At 35.9% G+C, this 18621-nt stretch overlaps 1 protein-coding gene across 1 annotated transcript in view; it reads right to left on the bottom strand.

Annotated features, from left to right (window-relative positions):
• The window catches only part of LOC107661088 (pyruvate carboxylase, mitochondrial-like), a 215660-nt gene that overhangs the window by 116462 nt on the left and 80577 nt on the right, over positions 1-18621 (bottom strand). The window contains exon 8 of the mRNA XM_016450539.1: positions 17430-17592. Within this exon, the coding sequence (XP_016306025.1) occupies positions 17430-17592 (163 nt within the window). The remainder of the gene's footprint in view (positions 1-17429; positions 17593-18621) is intronic.

The following is an 18621-nucleotide window of genomic DNA, read 5'->3' on the forward strand; positions in this document are numbered from 1 at the left end:
CTCTCTTCACTGTCAATTTTCCATCTCCCCTCAGAATATGATGAAACTTTAAAGCTGACTGAATGACTTTAACTTTCTGTGTTGTTGTTCCAAGCTTTCTCTCTTTCATTTCAGACGGTTTTACTCTGGGCATTTGGCTTGTCTCTTCTCCTCACCTGCTGTCTGTACTTGCTATTGTCTTTGCAACCACTCATACAATGGGTTCTTTCACTGAGATTCACAATTTTCTTTTTCATCATCCTTTACCCTCACACTCTCATTGTTCATACCTTATCATCTCTGATCATTCTTCCTTTATGGAAGACATACATCCTTAAAAATGTCTCTGCATTTTTCAAACATCAACATGAACAATGCAGAGGCATCAGAGACAGAATGCAGCACAACTTGTGCATATGTCCTTCTCTCACTCAAGGCTACAATGAGAAGTAAAAAGGTTTTGCAGACTGATGTCATTAGAGAACCTGTAGAGTCCCAAATGTTCATCCTGGTTTTCTTTAGAAAAGCATCTGTGTACTGGAGCTGTGGGGGGATGTTCAATATAAGTTAAGCTCAATAGACAGAATCTTTGCCATACTGTTGTTTCACAAAGGAAATAGTGTCTACACATTTCTCAGTTAGAAAAGGAATAGAAAAAAACAGGCTTATAGTACTTACAGAAGAAGTTGAAATTCGAAAATTATAAATCAGGGGTTCAACAACAACAGAGTCACATTGGGGAAAAATTGGGTCATACTGTATCTGATTATTATCTATTGTGGTTATGGCCCTGGTACCACCAACACTCTTAAAAATAAAGGTGTTTAAAAGGTTCCTCACAGCAATGCCATAGAAGAACCATTTTTGGCTCCACAAAGAACCATTTAGTCAAAGGTTCTCTAAAGAACCATCTCTTTCTTAGCTTTTTATAATCTGAAGAAACTTCTTTCGCCACAAATAACTTTTTTTGTGAAAAAAGAAAGGTTCTTCAGATGTTAAAGGTTCTTTATGCAACCATTTAGACAAAAAGGTTCTTCTATGGCATCGTGAAGCACTTTTATTTTTAAGAGTGAAGATCAGAGGCGTTTCCTCCGTGGAGGCAAAACATTTGAAGAGAATATAATTCATAGCTCAAAATAAAACAATGCAAATATTACACAATATGACATTAAAAAGTATATAAATCATATTTTTCTAAGGTAGCACTGTCCAACAGCAAGACCAGCAGGAAAAGTTACAGCGGGAGGCCACATCTCTCTTGCCTCCTCTGAGCCCATTGAGATTTAACAGACACCTAAAGCATGCAGTGGGGTTGTTAGGGGGTAATTGAAAATGAGTGAAGGAAAGTCACTAAGAGGAGGCAATCCCTTCATCATGCTGTGATTGGTTATGATTGGATATAATTGGTTCAAGCAATAAATCCCACTGCATGTTCCATGTTTGTAAATCAGTCTTTTTTAGTGAGCAGTCTCCATGTCTGTGACTAGTGTTTACCGAGCTTGTTTCATGATTTATTCTTGGTTTTAATATAAGAAGTTAAGTATTCCCTTTACACATATCTTAAATTTTAATGCATAAATAAAAATTTTTTGCCAAGTCATACAAGGTCAATTCCTCACAGAAGATTTTCATAGAAGTGCATTCAAGTCATTGGGTACAACTTGCAGTTCCAATATATTTTTGATTAAAAAAAATGTCCTACTCTCATACTCCTTCTTGCTCTTCTTCCAAACACGTTAGATAGATAGCATTTCAGCAACTTACATTGCATTTAATGTATACATTTTATCAGTTTATGTATTCGCTGGGTATCAAACCCATGACCTTGCTGTTGTGAGTGTCATGCTGTTTGAACTACGGGAATGTTTTTAGCTAGACGGCTAGACAGACAAATGGACAGCGAGTCAGACAGACTGACACACTGACTGAATTATCAATCCCATGTGGGAGACTGGGATGCATTAGCAACCAGATAATACAAATCTACAGAAATATACAGAAATAACCACATATTTGAACAAAAATAAAGCAAATAGGTTCATTGGAAATACATGCCTCTATACCTAATTTTTTGCAAAACACCAACAATGTACCTACAAATACAATTCAGTGCAGTTTCCAGCTAAAATTAATACTGAAATCTGGCAACAAAATGTCAATAACTTTTATTTGCATGGTTATTAGCTATTTTCGCCTCAAAGCTCTTTTACCATGCATGATTTGCAAACTACAAATACATTTTGATGGCATACAGTAGTAAACTTGCTCAGTAGCTCACCTGTTATAGCACTGCACTTGTGATGTGGAGTCCCATGAAACACAAGTTATGATAAAAAAAGACTTATAATAGCAAGCTAAAATGAAATGGTTGCTTCAGCAACTGAATTTTACCTGACGTTTGCTGTTGTTAACACTATGGTTTATTGTTGTTTAGTTTAGGTGGTACATATTTTCAAACACAATAGATTATGAACCTTTCAGCGCCACTTACCAGACATTTCATTTCTGAACTGCCAAGATACATACAACAACCAACGTCATAAAACATTGCCAAATTCACGTGCATTAATTTCAGATAAAACTGAACACGCTTTTAGTATTACTCACTGGACATTTCACTTTGAAGTGTTGCAAGAAGCAGCATAATTTCATTTTGCAGAAATGTCATCACAGCCCCATATTTACAATGAGCCTGGGTTGAAAGCAGGACATTAGAAAGAGCCTTCTCTCAGTTTCAGAGATGAGAGTGGCCTGAGCAGTGACCCGCACACATGCATGCCTGTTCACTGGTGATTAACAATATTGTGCTGTGCTGCTAAGTGTGATTAACCAGACGCTATGGCAACAAGCATTAAACAAACAGCAAGTGGTGTATCAAGACTGGCGTGCCATTTCTGAGCAAACACAATGATTAATAACAGAGAGCAGGATGATGGAGAGCTGTTTTTCATCTGTCAGCCTCTTGCTCCCTCTCTATGCATTCACAAAATGTCCCTTGGGCCACCTCTCCTGTCTGTCTCTCTATCTCATCTCTCTGCCTTCTCTACCTGCATTGTCTGTTTGTTGTCTTCATTTCTTTCAATTGCATACAGAATCCAGGAGCACACAGTAAATCCAGTCCATGATGCTATCGCTCTCTGCATTCTCACGGTCCGTTCCATTCACTCTGATGAGATAAGAGAGAAGCAGATGTCCCAGCTGTCCGCAGTGTACTCCGCAGAGGCAGCTTTGCCAAGAAAGGCTCTGCATGGAGATGTTCATACCCGTCACATGCGTTTTTTGACTGTCACTTGTTTTTGCTCAGAGACAAGTGTTAAGTTGTTGCTAGGTTACTAGACATGGGAGACTTGATGTGCACATGACAGACATACATATGGGAAGCACCTTGTCCTTGTCGAGAAAAAGCCCATTGAGCAGCTTCACAAATGCATTATAAATTAGCTTTAATATCACACTTGACCTCGAAGTTTATTCTCACGACACGATGTATATAGCACATGAAACTGGAATGTACTTTAGATCTATCTGACTGTATGAGTCTGCAAAATGTAAATAGCAATCAGGTTGTTCTATCAGTTCGCCTGGAAATGAAACTGTGTATGCTACTAGATAAAACTTTAGTTGCATTAGTATGATAAACCAACAATGCTAAATACTTTTACATAAAACACCCATATCCGAACACTAACGGAGGCTAACCCAGAGAGATATTCAGAGTTACTACAGATTATGAATTTTGTGACGATGAAATAGAACCACTAACCCAATGAGGCAAATAACCACTCATTCTTGTATTCGAATATTTGACTATACTAGACTGCCAAACTTAAACTGGGTGAATGCTAATTTTAAATAAATTATTATTCATTGTTCATTCATGTTTGTTCACAATAATGTTAGCTTACACAACTTGAAATATTAATCATGTTTTAGTATATGTATAAATTAACAATAACCTAGATGAATAAATGCTGTATTTGTTCAGAGTTAAAAAAAAAACATTGTTCGTTGTTAATTCATGATAGTTAATGCATTAATTATTTAAGTTTATTATTTAAGTATTTAAGTTAACTAATTAGGTTTGGAAAGTTAGTGGCCTTAAATCTTTGAAAGTTTTGAAAATTAGAGTTTTGTTTGAGGTAAATTAACAAGATGGTTATTCAGGCACATAATTAGCTAAGCACAAAAAAGAAGGAAAACTTGAACCACCCTCACATGTACTGTAAAACAAAATAAAAAACCATCATACTTCTCAGGTTGGAAAAAAAAACAAACATAAATTTGCCTAAATATGGATAACATCACATCGTTGATCTTTCATTGTGGGACAGTATAATCTATTTCAAATAAACCCTAAGCAGTATGTAAAACAAAACAAACTGTGGTTGGTTTCTTCCTGTCTGAGTGGGCGGTTCTTGGCTAGATTTAGATGCAATGTGGACCTGACTTTATGCCTACTGACAGCTGCCTGGATACACGGGACTATGCAGAAGCCAACACACACACACACGTGCGCGCAAAAGATTAAACTCATCATATTCAGACACACACAAGTCTATAAATGTGGAATGAGAACGAATAAGGCCACATACCTACAAACACATACTGTACAAATAAATTATAATGCATTCTTAACAAAAAAGGATTACGCATTCTCACTTTCACAGTGCAACACACCCATGCACCGGCATACTGATATGAGACTGAAGTGCTTATAACTCTCTTTCCTTCTTTTCGTGGCCCCATCACCTCCCTTGTGACTGCCTCTGTCTCCTGTTTCTGAAAGGGGTCTCCGTCTCCTTACAATGAATGCAGGGACTACCCATCTGTTGGTGCAGATAACCACAGTCTCCCCTCCCTCCATCCCTCTCCCATTTAGGATGCTGCCACTTCAGCTGTACTCTGTCACTAAAAGGGCAAGAGCCTGGTACCAAGCTTCTGGAAAAAAAACGGCAATTAGTAGGCCAACTGAAGAAAAAGAAGAGAACAAGCGATTTTAAAAAGGGTTTGTGCCCTTTTAAAAGGTAACAATTACAAAAATTGAAGAATTTAACATATGCACATACACGTAAATTAATGAGAGGCATAAAAGGAATGAGAGTGTCTGCAGTTTATCTTTGTTTGTGAGCTTTAATTGGATAGTATCTTGTGGTTTTCTGTTGTCAGTGTGATTTCACTTTGTTGACCTGATTATCCTGGCCTGTGCCTTATTTTCCAATTAGTCCATGTGTGTATATAAAAAGGTTGAAAATCTTGAAAAGTGTCTTGTCTATGAAAATGCCTTCACCAAGTCAATAAAGGCGGCATATATGTAATAGAACCCGACCGATATGGGTTTTTTGGGGGCCGATACCGATATTAGAGAGTAAAAAGGCGTATTATATTGACGTGGCAAAGATATGCGCTATAAGTTTCAATGGTATTCCATACACTTAAGCTTTAAAGCTTTTCATCCAGGTTGCCAGTAGCAAACACTGGAGCGCTGGACAAACTACGGAATTACACAATTTACTCGCATTTTATCTGCGTTTTATGTTCTGTAAAAAAATGTTAATATCGGTGGCATATTGGCGGCATATTCGCCGATACCGATATATCTGCGACAGGCTCATGTCGGCCGATAAAATCGGCAAAACGATATATCGGTTGGGCTCTAATATGTAAATGCCCTTTTTTTCACTAAATTTATACTGAGTAATAAGCTGTGTACTCACTAAATATTTGGGCCATCATCACTAAAGATCAATGGAAATTGTGGTTTGCAACCACATTATATTATACAATTAAGATTACAATTCAATTTGCAGAAACTTCATAAATTGAAGAAAAACACAGTTTAGTTGGGGGGCTCAAGGAATGTGGTTGAGAATGAAAAACACTGTTCTAGGTCGTTAGTAACTACATTATAGTGACTTTAAAGTCATGTCTGAAACCCGAATTTATTTGTTCACAAAATCAAATCAATCAACCTGCTGTATTATGCAGTTTTTAATAACATTTAATAAACATTTCAAATATGCTATGCTACACTGTTGTGTCATTACTTTTGTCATTTTTTTTACACAAGTCGTACCTAGATAAATAATAAAACATGGTAATTTCACATTTTAAATCTTGTTTTGTGTAAAAATGCTGCAATTCTTAGCAGCCAGACCAAAACTGTGTGTGTATATATTGATATATATAGGGGAGATTTGAGCCTGTGGGAATGTTGAGCCACCTCTCATTTCTAAACAACCTTTAACAACAGACAAATCTGAAAAAAATATCACACATTTGTTTGTGCTTTAGGAAGTTATAATATGAGGCTATACTGTTAGCATGATCTTATCCCTAAACTGCTGGATGATACAAGATTGTTAAAATAGTGGAAATGGTGTAATTTGAGCCAAAAGTCCTGGGGCAAGTTGAGCCGGTGGCTCACCCCTTCTTATGATTATGAAGTATTATTTTACTGTAATTCTACATTGTATTTCATTCAAGACCAAACATGTATGATTTTGTTCTTCGTTCTCCGTTTTGAACTTGATGTTGTTCTGAAAATTGCAAAATTTGTTTGCATTGTTTATGAAAACTGGGCATTGAAATTAAATTGTATTTCCCTGCAACATTTATAAGTGGGATTAGCCCAGTTCTGTAAGGTCTTCTTTATTTGTTTTAATTCTTCAATTTGAACTATTTCGTTTTGAAATATTTAAATCATGTTAAAAATGCCTCCAAAGTTGTGAACTGTATCTTTAAATAAAACTTTTAAGAAGTCATCCATCCATCCATTCTCCAAACCACATTGTGTTGATTAAGGTCGCGGGGAGCTGGAGCCTAACTCAGCATCTTGAGCCACAGGCAGGGAAACTCCCTTGATGAATGTTCAGTCCATCACAAGGCTCACATATAGATTTTAAGAAGTCATTTTTATTGAATTTATTTTCTTTTGATATAGCATGAGGTGAAAATGTTCCATTTTACCTCAGCATAATCAATGGCACAGTTGAACTCCATGTGACTCCTAACTAGGGGCAAATTGAGCCAAGAGACCAGTTTTTTTTTTGAATGCCATATTTTGAAAGCAGCTTATTATCTCTATATATATATATCTATATATAAAATATGTAAAAATCCTGAACTGATCTCTGGTTAATTTTTTACACTGGAAATGGAGGATCGAGAGCTGTACTCGAGATCACTTTTTTATGTTACAAAAAAAAGAATTAGAGAGGCGTGTAGTAGTAACAAAAAATATGTATTTTGCACTGAAAAATTGGGAGGACATCTATCTGAGATTGAGTGTAATATTACATATTAAAGAGGGATAAAGAAAAAAAGACAACTCTTGAGCATATAAAACAGTCACATACAGATTCTCAACTCTGTGACTTTGAAACAGTGCTAAGTCAGGGAGAAAAGGCCTTTCTAAACGTGTTAGCCTGAATTAGACTGTATTGCTGGAAAACACCAGTGCTACCCGAAAAAAAAGGAATGACCGTGAGTAGGCGAAAAGAAGGACGAGTAGAGCATAATAGGAGGACAAGGGATATGGAATACTAGTGAGAGAGAAATAGAGAGGAAGGATAATCTAGGGGAAAACGGGTTATTAGAAAGGGATGGAAGGAAAACAATATCCCTCATGAGACGTAACAAATATGTTTAGACAAAGCCTATACAGCGAAACAGATTCAGGCAAATATATGGAACAGAGGAGCAAAGAGAGGTGGTGAGGAGAGATGTAGTGATGGAGTCTATAGAGACAGGACGAGAGGAGAGAGAAATTAACAGTGACAAACTACACTGTGGCAGGAAAAAACATACTAGGAGAAAGAAATGAAATAAAAAATCTAAATTGAAACTGAGGATGTGTGAAAACACATCAGCAACTGGGACAGTGTGTGTTTGCGTGTGTTTGTGTGTGTGTGTGTTTGTGTGTGAAAATGAGAGATAGACAAAGTAGATGAATATTACAAAGATAAAGATTAAAGAGAGGTGTAAAATAATGGGAAAGAATAAATGAGGCAAAAAGATAAAAAAAAAAAGATGTAGGAGTGATGTAGTAATGCTAAGAGAAAAGTTTGTAAAAAGGACATTTAAAACAAGCACTTTGCAATAATTTATTACTTGCATGTAAGATGGATATTCTTTAAAAAAGCAAACATATACACTACCCTCCAAGGTTTGGTGTCTGTTAATAATAAACTGGTTACACAAAAATTCTACTTCAGCGTAAAATTCTTTACTGTCAATTTTAATCAATTTAATGCTTGAGAGACAGACTGATGCACAGTACAGTTGCAGTACTTAGAAAAAATACATAATATCTGCAGATGTAATATGGTAGACCCATAGTGAACTAAATGTTTCTCTGAGCATAATTGTTTTATATAAATTTTGGTAGGGGATGCCATGGTACAGACATATATACTTTTATAAGTAGTATATGATGGTTGGTTGGACTGGTGTTTGTCCCACCCCTCCATTGCGATTTGGATGGCTTGGTAAAAAAGTGACAGGGATGAATGATGCATTTTACTCAAAGTTGAATATTTTTTCAACTCTCGGTGGCCAGAAAAAAAATAGCACAGACATCAATTTGCAATAGACACACAGCGCCTCCTCATGCTGCTGCTTTTTTTTTAAATTTACATTTGCAGTGCTTCCATTGCAAACAACTGAAATAATAAGCTGGCCAAATAATACACTTTTGAACAATACTATTATTGTGAAGAAAATTAATAGAATCTGAAATATTTCTAGGGATATACTTGACAAATTAAAAATAGCAGAATTTTCACTTGTGGTCTTATGATTTAGCAATGTATTTTCTTAAACCAGACAGAGATTAAGAAGTGGGTACATGCACTTTAAAAATTATTTTTACTGCTTGCTCAATTTAGTTAATGACCCACATGCAACACAATTCTTCAGTGTTCCACCAACTTACTTTCGCTGCATGCAATCTATTACGACTACTGCTTTGCATGGAATTAATGTTATTTTATGCGTCTTTGAGCAAGAAAAGAAAGTAAGTGTCTTGTTAGTGTTTAATGTTCTTATATGTTGGGATTTAGATCAGTTTCTATTATGTTGACGGTTCAAGGGCTACCATATATAAAAAGTATATTGGTTGATGCTGTGTAATAACTGTGCAAATGCCAGCTTCACACACAACATTACATTAGCACGCTGCTAATTATATTGCATTTTATGTGTTATGTGACGGCAACTTAATGTATTTGAGTTCACTGTTTAATTGAATGTTTCTTCAGTCCACAATTGAAAAGTACAGACAGTTAAGACATTCATACAACGTGCCACTCAGTGTATTTCTCCACATGAGTACACAAATAACTCTTTTAATCAATAATTAAAACAGAAAGAGAGAGAATAACCTTCATAAACAGAGACTAAATGAGAGAAAATAGAAAGAACACACACACACACACACACAGACACACACACACACACACACACTTCCACTAAAACACCTGTCAATCACCCATCGCTATGGAAGCACCAATCTGACCTTTTATATAACACTCTAGACAAACCGTATCAGACAGCTCCATCTCTCTCTCTCTCGTACTCTGTTATTGTTTTCCCAAAGACATTGTTTTTTGCAGTTTCAGTCATGATGCATTCAATTAAGAGGCTTCATGTTGTAGCACAAGACAAAAACCAGGCTGAAGATGAGCCCATGTGAGTCGGGCCTCAGAGCTGAAATAATCTAAAAGGAGCAGGTCAGCATGTGCTTTGCATTATTATTTCAGAGTTAAGAGACATATTATCAAGAGTGCATCATTCAGCAGAGCATGTCAGGTCAACATGTTGCTGTTACATCAGGTTTGCTTTTCTCTAGCCCTTCTTCACCACAGTTCATGTCAGGCCTCTTCATCTTTGACAGGAAATTCATTCCTAAGGGAAGTTTGTGATATTTGCACACAGCCATCACTGATGATACTGATAAATGCCATATCACTCTGTTCACATACACCCTTTGGGATAACTGGTGGATGCAAACACAAATATACAGGTTACTGCTCTCTGCAGATATAAATCTGCTTGCTCAAGAAGGCCAAAATCATAATGTAAATACAAAGTTAGATATTCTGCTGCTGTGCCAAACAGTTTACGTTATCGACTGAATGCACTGCAAAATAATTTTCATAATCATTCTTGTTTTCCTTGGAAAAACATCCTTAAAACAAGATAAATTTACCCATACAGCTATTCAGATTTTTTTTCAGTCAATATCTTGTTCCATAGATTTTTTTTCTTCCCTTTTTCACTTAAAATTTATTGAGGTGCATGCTCAAAACAAGTGGAAAAAATATTATATAGGAAAAAGACAGAATACTACTACAACTGGGTCACTAATAAAAATTAATGAAAAGTATGATGGATCATTTCCTAATATTTGGTGTAACACTTTTTCTATAACAATATCACCAATGCTATCCAAATAAAGGAAGTTAGATAAGGTAGAAATAGATCCGTAATGTAACAGTAGCAAGTTACCTCTTTTTATAGTGAATATTTATTTTGTTTTAACATTTCAATATTTTAAATGGAAAATAGAAACAAGACACAGTATTAGTTCACAAATAAAACAAGGCATATTAATGCCACTAAAAGTGAGAAATGTCCCAAACAGGTAAAAAAAAAAAAAATTAATCTCTGATGTGAAAATGTATAACATAATATAACATATAATATAGCATATATAACATAATATTCTATTGAAAGAGATGTATTAAAATGTATTTAACTTTATTTTCTTCTTTTTAATTAATTAAACTATTTATTTATTTATTTATTTTAGATTCCTTAAAAAAATAAAACAGAGGGATGTTTAATCCATATACACCAGTAGGCGATAAAAAGAGAGTAGTGGATGTGTACGTGTGTGCATTGCTACACCTGTAATTACTCTGTTATCAGATCTCTACTGAATTAATTACGGTGGCGCTGCAGTTTAGTGTGGGAGGTCTGTGAGTGAGTGAGTGTGTGTGAGCAAACGAGACCTCCTTGGTTCTGCAGGAAAGACGCTGTATACAGAAAGAATGGAATACATTAAGCAGTGAAGACATCAACACACGTCTTCTCTCTGTACATCTCTATATCTCAATCCACTCCCCTCAGCCCTGTTAGTACCAGTCTCTCCCTCATAAAAATGTATCATCTTTCCTTGATGTTTTTACTGCGGATGGACTGAAAAGCAGAGAGATGAGGGAAAAGTAGACCTGCAATGTGAAGAAAGTGAAGTCCCTTACGAATTACTTTAATCAAAATATGTAAAAAAAAACAAAACAACAACAACAAAAAAACAGTAACACTGGATTTGAAATATTGAAATACTGAAACATTGAAATAGGACAACAATGTAAAATAGCTGTTTTCTATTTTCATATATTTTAAAATACAATTTATTCCTGTGATGGCAAAGCTGAATATTCAGCAGCCATTTCTGCAGTCGTTGGTATCACATGATCCTACAAAAATAATTCTAATATGCTAACTTTGGTAATCAAGTAACATTTCTTTTTATTATCATCAATGTAGAAATCAGTTGCTGCCAAATGCTGTCAAATTTGATCAATTTAATGGATCCTAGCTAAATAAAAGTATTTAAAAAATCTCACCAACCTTAAACTTTTCAGCTTTTGTAAAATGCTTTGTTTGAAAGTCTGTTTATGCTATATTAAAAATAAATGTATGATATTTTGTTACATAACATTCTAATGTGTGTCTTAAGTGTCCAAATACTTTTTGGGACCACTGCAGATCCTGTACTGAGCTTTTTTAGCACTGATGAAAGAACTGCATTAGAGAGATGCGTGTGTTTGTGTGCATTATTAATTTCTGTGTGGTCTAAGTGATTCCACTGTCCTCTTTGACCAACCACCGTGATAAACGATTTCATCCCGACCCCAAACCTCAGCCCTGTGCCACTTCTCTATGTCTGCATGCATGCGTACATGTATCTGAATTATTAAACAACTAAGACCACATGATGGGGCTGATGATAACAATAATGATGTTGATGATGAAGACTATGACTTAATCAAGATAACAATCAAGAGCTAATACTGCATTGATGAGGAGAATAATTATAATGCTGTCATTTATGACAATACTTCTTCCCAGGAAGCCTCTCAGTAGGAAGCTAAATGTTTATCACATGATCAAACATGCTCTCACCCTGTTTTTCGCCCTCTATCTCGGCAAGGCCTCTTTGATGTATAACTGCTGCGTGAATGCTAATATGGGCATCTTTGTGTTTTCATTTTAACCCTTCAAAGGAATCTGCTGCATTTTATTTTGATGGGAGATGCGAGCTGTAAAAATTGAAATAAAAGTGGTATTTTGAAGGAAAATGTAAAAATTTTTTTCCTTCATTACCTGACTCCTAATGTTTTGGAAAACAGCATTTATTTTATCTTCCTGCATAAGGGTTAACAACAAAACCAAAGCCTTCTAAGCACATGCATGATGCTTGTATCTGTTAATAAATTATTCTGTGTGTACTAGCTCTACATAATAATTGCAGTGGGCTGAATTATGAGCTGAGCATGTGCATATAATGTGCATACAGTTGGGTACAGTACAGTATGATCTATTGAATATGCTTCTGAACATTTACAAAATATACTGTCATCATGAAAATTTGAGTGAAAAGTTGAAACATTAACACAGTCTATAAATTTGTGCAAAATGATCTCATGATTTGAGGTTATATAAAGTGCATCTGGAGCTTTATTGCAAGAACATCTGGCTGTCTGTACAAAGAGTCACAAGAGCAATGTTGCAACTTTACTTATACTTGATTAGTGACCTAGAAACAGTGCAAAATCATATATTCTTTATTTTATTTTGTAATGCGTCTTCATTTTAAATACTACAACTTTGTTCATTTCAAGGTTTAAATGGGAAATACCCTCATATTTTCAATATGATATCATACTTTTGGATCCCTCTGTACAGTAGCGGTTCTTGGCACGGGTGAACCGGGCAGCCGCCCGGGGCGGCATTTTTTCATGATACATGGGGGGCGGCACGAGCAGTAAAAAAAAAAATTTGGGAATATTAATTTATGGCCATTTTACCCACATATTGCATAAAGTAAAATGGTGTATCAATTCATTCCATTATATCTTTCATAACATAGTTGAGAATCATCTTTATACAAATTTTGGTTAAAATTTTTTTTAAACAACTGAGTCCTAGTGTCCACTACAGAGGACATAGCATAACATATTAATAAAATATAATTTTTCAAAAATGTTTTTTTACCATTTGCTTCTTATGCTCTAAACAATGTGATGACATGAAAAAACTTTTTTTTTCTGGGTCTCAGGAGGATATAGCGTGTAATGACAGACATTTATCGTGTAAGGGCATGTTTATGTAACCCTCCTATTATGTTTTAGCTGTACAAAACAATCCTACGGTCTTTTGATTTCAATTTCAATTGCAATTCAACTGCAATTTCAGGGGCACTTCTAAAATATTTTGGAGCATCCTCTGCCACTGGTCAGGATGAGCCACCCACCTTTGATATAACTGTTTGTGCAGAATTTTGTGGGGTTTTTTTGCAGGGGAGGGGGGGGCACTCGAAGGGGGTCTCGCCCAGGGTGTAATTCAATGTAGAACCACCACTGCCTGAAACAATAGTATAAGCTTTTTTGGGAGAAGGGGGAAAAAGACTGGCGAGGGCCTATATTTGAGGCCCGTGCAGGGTTCTAATCCACTTCATCCAACGCTGTTTTGTTCTCTGTTGTTTTCATCTGTGAGCATGCTCTTGATATATGTATTTTACCATTTTGTTGATTTTAAAACGTGCGACAAATTCGTTCTGCTCTCACTGATCATTTGGTTCACTGCCTCTGTATATGCATAATAAAACATAAGCTGTACGGTATAGCTGGGACGGTCGCCCACACATGTACGGTCGCCCACACATTGTTTTAATATCGAGCCTGAGAGCGTGTCTGTGTAAACCGATGTATTTTTGCATTTCACATGCTCTGTAAGGTAGCGTTTCATCCCCGCTGAGAGAAAAAGGCTGATGGGATGAGGAGGAGTATAGTGAGGGAGAGACAGAAAGATATGTGATTGAGAGAGGAATTAAATCTATTCTGATTGCATGAGGAAGCGGATGTGCGTGTGAGTGTGTGAATGTGCATGTGATGGTCTCGCGCAGGCGGGGCACGATTCACAGTGTCTGTTCACGTTGCAGCAGAAAACCATTGCCATTCATGATCAGACAGCTAGAACTGTTCATAAACAGTACAGTTTTGAAAAAAAAAGAGTTTGGTTCTATATTTACAGAGCATGTTTGGATGATATGTGCTGTAGGAGCAGAACTCATACAGTTGTCAGCTAACTGACTGTTGCAATCCAAAACACTGACTGTGTGAACGGAGTCCATATCTCTTATCCATTGATCTTTCCATCAATATGTCCCTAATACATCACTGTCTGCATTTGTCTCTCTCCTCCACCCTGCACATCCATGGATTTACATACCTCCCTCTACCCTGCTCTCTCTGTCTCTTTCCATATATTGTACAGAACAATACCCTATTCACTCAATCACACTTATGTCCCACTCTTTCCTCTTTACAGACTATATTCCTTTCATCTTTTGACTCTTCTCTTGGTAGGTCATGGAAAATATATTATTTCTCTCTCTTTTTTTTTTTTAACAAAACAAAACAAAACTCATAATAAACAAGCATATAATCTGGCATATTTAAAAGTGACTACTGTGACTGTGAATTTGGGAGCTATAATTTTTGTCTCGATACCTTTAAAAATTCTTAAATGAATAAATAATCTGATACAAGCAGTACAAGAGGAGGTAGGGGAAAAAGAAGATTTGCCAAAAAATAAATAAATAAATAAAAAGAAAGAACGGGGCAGGGGCGGGGGACATTCTTCCTAAAAGTATTTGGATACATAAATCATAAAATTAAAAAGTGTTCATAAAATGTGATAAATTGCAAAATAACACTCTCTCTTTGATCTGACTGGCCGTACTAACTTGTATGTAATGTGTTCTGAAAACACAATAACAACAACATGCCCTCCCTGCAGTATTTATTTATATGAAAGAAATATTGCTCTGGCTGGTAGAAACTTGTTGAATTCATGTTTTTTTTTTTTGGTTCAGCTAATTAGACTGAATGATAAATCCTTAATAACGCTAGGGCTCAGCAATGAACTTGGTATTGTTGTGTCTGCAACTGAGCACTGTAGCTGAGGGGAATACATATAAGCCTGTGCGCTTGAACAATTTAATTCTGTATGCTTGAAAAAGGGTAGGAATTTAGGGAAACATAGTTGTTTTTAAGAATTAATAGAAGTTTTTGGTCTTTATAATACCCCCTTTTTTACCTAGACATACAGAGTTACCATTAGGGTGATTAGAGTTCCCTTTGAACAAAGTTGGAAAGTGTTTGAAGTCATTTTGCTCCTCAAAAATTTGCTTTAGGTACACATAAATATTGGGTAACTCTATCATGTTTGACTGAGCCAGAGTCAGTCAAATGACAATATAATTAATATGATGACAATAATTTAGTTAATGAGAGTGAATCAACTGAAATTATTAAGCAGAAACAATTAACTGAATCGACCTACAATTAAACAGCTTTAATTAAATGGTTAAGTTGACTCTTTTAGAAGACCACATTAGGTGAACTTAACGAGACAAGTTTTCAGTGATGTCATGAAACATGTTTCTCAAATTAGTAAATAAATTCAACTCCTAAGAATATAAAGTGTGAGTAGACGGTCTCCAAAAGCCTAGCAAAGAGAAATCTACTGTCAATGGCATTTTAATTTAACTGTCCCCATCTCTTTCTGTATCCCACTGTTTCTCAGAAGGACTGTGTGCATTTCTGTGCTCAGGGAGTCATTCTTTCATTTTCTTCACCTCTTTATCTCTCTTTCTTTCTTTCGCTCAACTAAAATGCTATGATCTCTTGCTGGGCCAGACATTTTAAGCCCTTTCTCGCTGAGCTTTCTCTCGCTTTCCTCCCTCTGTGCATCTCTTCCACCTCTCTCTAGCACTCAAGCCATGACTTATTTATTCAACCCAGGATTTATTATGTTTGGCCATGCATTTTTAACAGTGTATTTTTTTAGGTACACGCATTTCACGGCTGAACTACATCTATGTTTGCTGAGCCCCCCCGCACCCCAAGTTTCAAAAAACTTGTGCAGCTATTGGAACTAAAGAAAAAAGTTAAAAAAAAATATCACAGTTATTTTGGTTGAGAGACGGGCAAACTCAAGCATCCCATGAGACTCATGTATCTGTTATTACACCAGGCTAAAGACAGAAACAAAAGATAAAGTGAAGATTTCAGGCAGGAGAGATGTAAGAAATAATGAGAAACAGATGAGTCAGAGAGAGCGAGACAGAGTGTTTCCGTGTTTCCACAGGCCCTGTCTCACTTCCTAAACTTTTACTAATGCTATTTTGATATGTCAAATAGTATCCAATTCAGAGCTGAAATATGAAGATGAAATATGAAATGTGTGGCTATATCACCTAATGTCAAAGCAATTTTTACAACTTTTATCTTGGGTTGGGAATCTTTGGGCATCACATTTTGAAGTCATGATGCAATCACACTTTGCACAGCTACCCATTTAAAAAGGGGCTAGTTTCCTCTTTCAACTCAATAAGAGCACTCCCTGAAAATCGCTTTCAGTCAATGCTCACTGCTCGATGACTCATCAAAATAACGCCTCTTTGAAAATGTGTGAGAGTTTTTGTGTGTGTTTTAGTGTGTATGAATGCAGAGTGCAGAGAGAAATCCAGATAAATGAGTGTAGCCACTGTAATGGCCATATCGTAAAACAACAGGATTGTAGCTTTAGATTCAATTCTCTTTGGGCATCACATTTTGAAGTCATGATGCAATCACTCTTTGCACAGCTACCCATTTAAAAAGGGGCTAGTTTCCTCTTTCAACTCAATAAGAGCACTCCCTGAAAATCGCTTTCAGTCAATGCTCACTGCTCGATGACTCATCAAAATAACGCCTCTTTGAAAATGTGTGAGAGTTTTTGTGTGTGTTTTAGTGTGTATGAATGCAGAGTGCAGAGAGAAATCCAGATAAATGAGTGTAGCCACTGTAATGGCCATATCGTAAAACAACAGGATTGTAGCTTTAGATTCAATTCTTGGTTTCTGGACAAAAACAGTTAAAAAAAGCTCCCAAAAACATAAAAGTGGTTATAAAACGAGTAAAATTATAGGGAAAGAAAATACCTTTATCTTATTATGAATTAAGATTTTATTGAATAGACTAATAACAGAGATTTGTTTCTAGTTTCTTGTTGCTTCACATTTGTTTCCTGTTACTTCACAATCTGTCAAGTCCTGTATTATTAATAGGTGTATGCTACTGTAATTTGCATAACTGCATGTCATTTAGCAGGCATACCTCTATGCGACCTGTGTCTGGTTGAAAACCACGGGAGGGGTCTTCTGTAGTGACCCGGCACTGAATGGCACAGCCATTGATCTGGATCTTGTCCTGCTCGAGACCCAGCTCAGGAAGACTGCGGCCCTCACACACACGCAGCTGTGCGTGAACCAAATCCACACTAACAGAAGGAGAGAAAGAGAGAGACAGAGCCGTTATCAGCACTAACTGATGAATAAACCCTGAAGTGGAGTAGAATTCATTACACAACTTAAAACAGCAATCTCACTTTTATCTGACAATCACAGCTGCATAATTAATTAGCTGATCTTCTTCCTTTTGAAATGTTTATCCATGAAAGAAGTTTGCCCACTTAGCACTCACACCAATATCAAGCAATCTGCTTTGATTCATTTTAATCCATTATGATGTAGACTTATTGATTGTCAATGAGACACAGTTTCTAATAATTCAAATCAATCCTTCCTTAATTCACCTAATTAAAGTCTTTCAGACTTGATTCAGAGTTTGAAAAAAATAATAATGTAGAATTAGATTAAATGAATTAAAATGGCTATTCGAAAAGCATTAAGCACAAATACCTTGCTCTCAAAAAAAGGAAATATCTAGCAAATCACTTCAGGGACTAAAGCGATCTGCTATTTTAGCTGACAGGAACTATGCTAATTGTATAGCTAAGCTGTTTAACAAAGTTGATAAACCACATCAAATTTTATTTAGAGAGAGAGGGGAAAGACTTAAAAATGTATTTTATGTTCTTAGTTGGATGTAAAGCATATGGTGGTTAAGAAGCTGCTTTGACATTTCTTTGAAAGACAGGAGGTGTGCTAATGATTTGGCATGAAAATATAAAAATAAGCGCAAAACCGCATGCTGTCAAGCATTTAACATAAAACACCTGTATAGATCTTCTACTTGTCAACAGTAGCATAGGGTAATGTCAGCAGAAGCACATAAGCTATTCAGAGATTTTTCTATCTGTCTATCTATCTATATATCCATATCCATATATATATATATATATATATATATAATTATTATCATTATCATTATTTATTTATTTTCATCTTATTCTAGTTACAAAATTGATTTAGTCAAGAGCAGTGAGAGATTTTCTCTCACTGTTGTTTGATTAACATGAATGGCAGACAGGACGAATATTGGACAGCTTCCGGATCCAATACACTGT

Source organism: Sinocyclocheilus anshuiensis, unplaced genomic scaffold, assembly GCF_001515605.1.
Source record: "Sinocyclocheilus anshuiensis isolate Anshui unplaced genomic scaffold, SAMN03320099.WGS_v1.1 scaffold2015, whole genome shotgun sequence".
NCBI lineage: Eukaryota > Metazoa > Chordata > Actinopteri > Cypriniformes > Cyprinidae > Sinocyclocheilus > Sinocyclocheilus anshuiensis.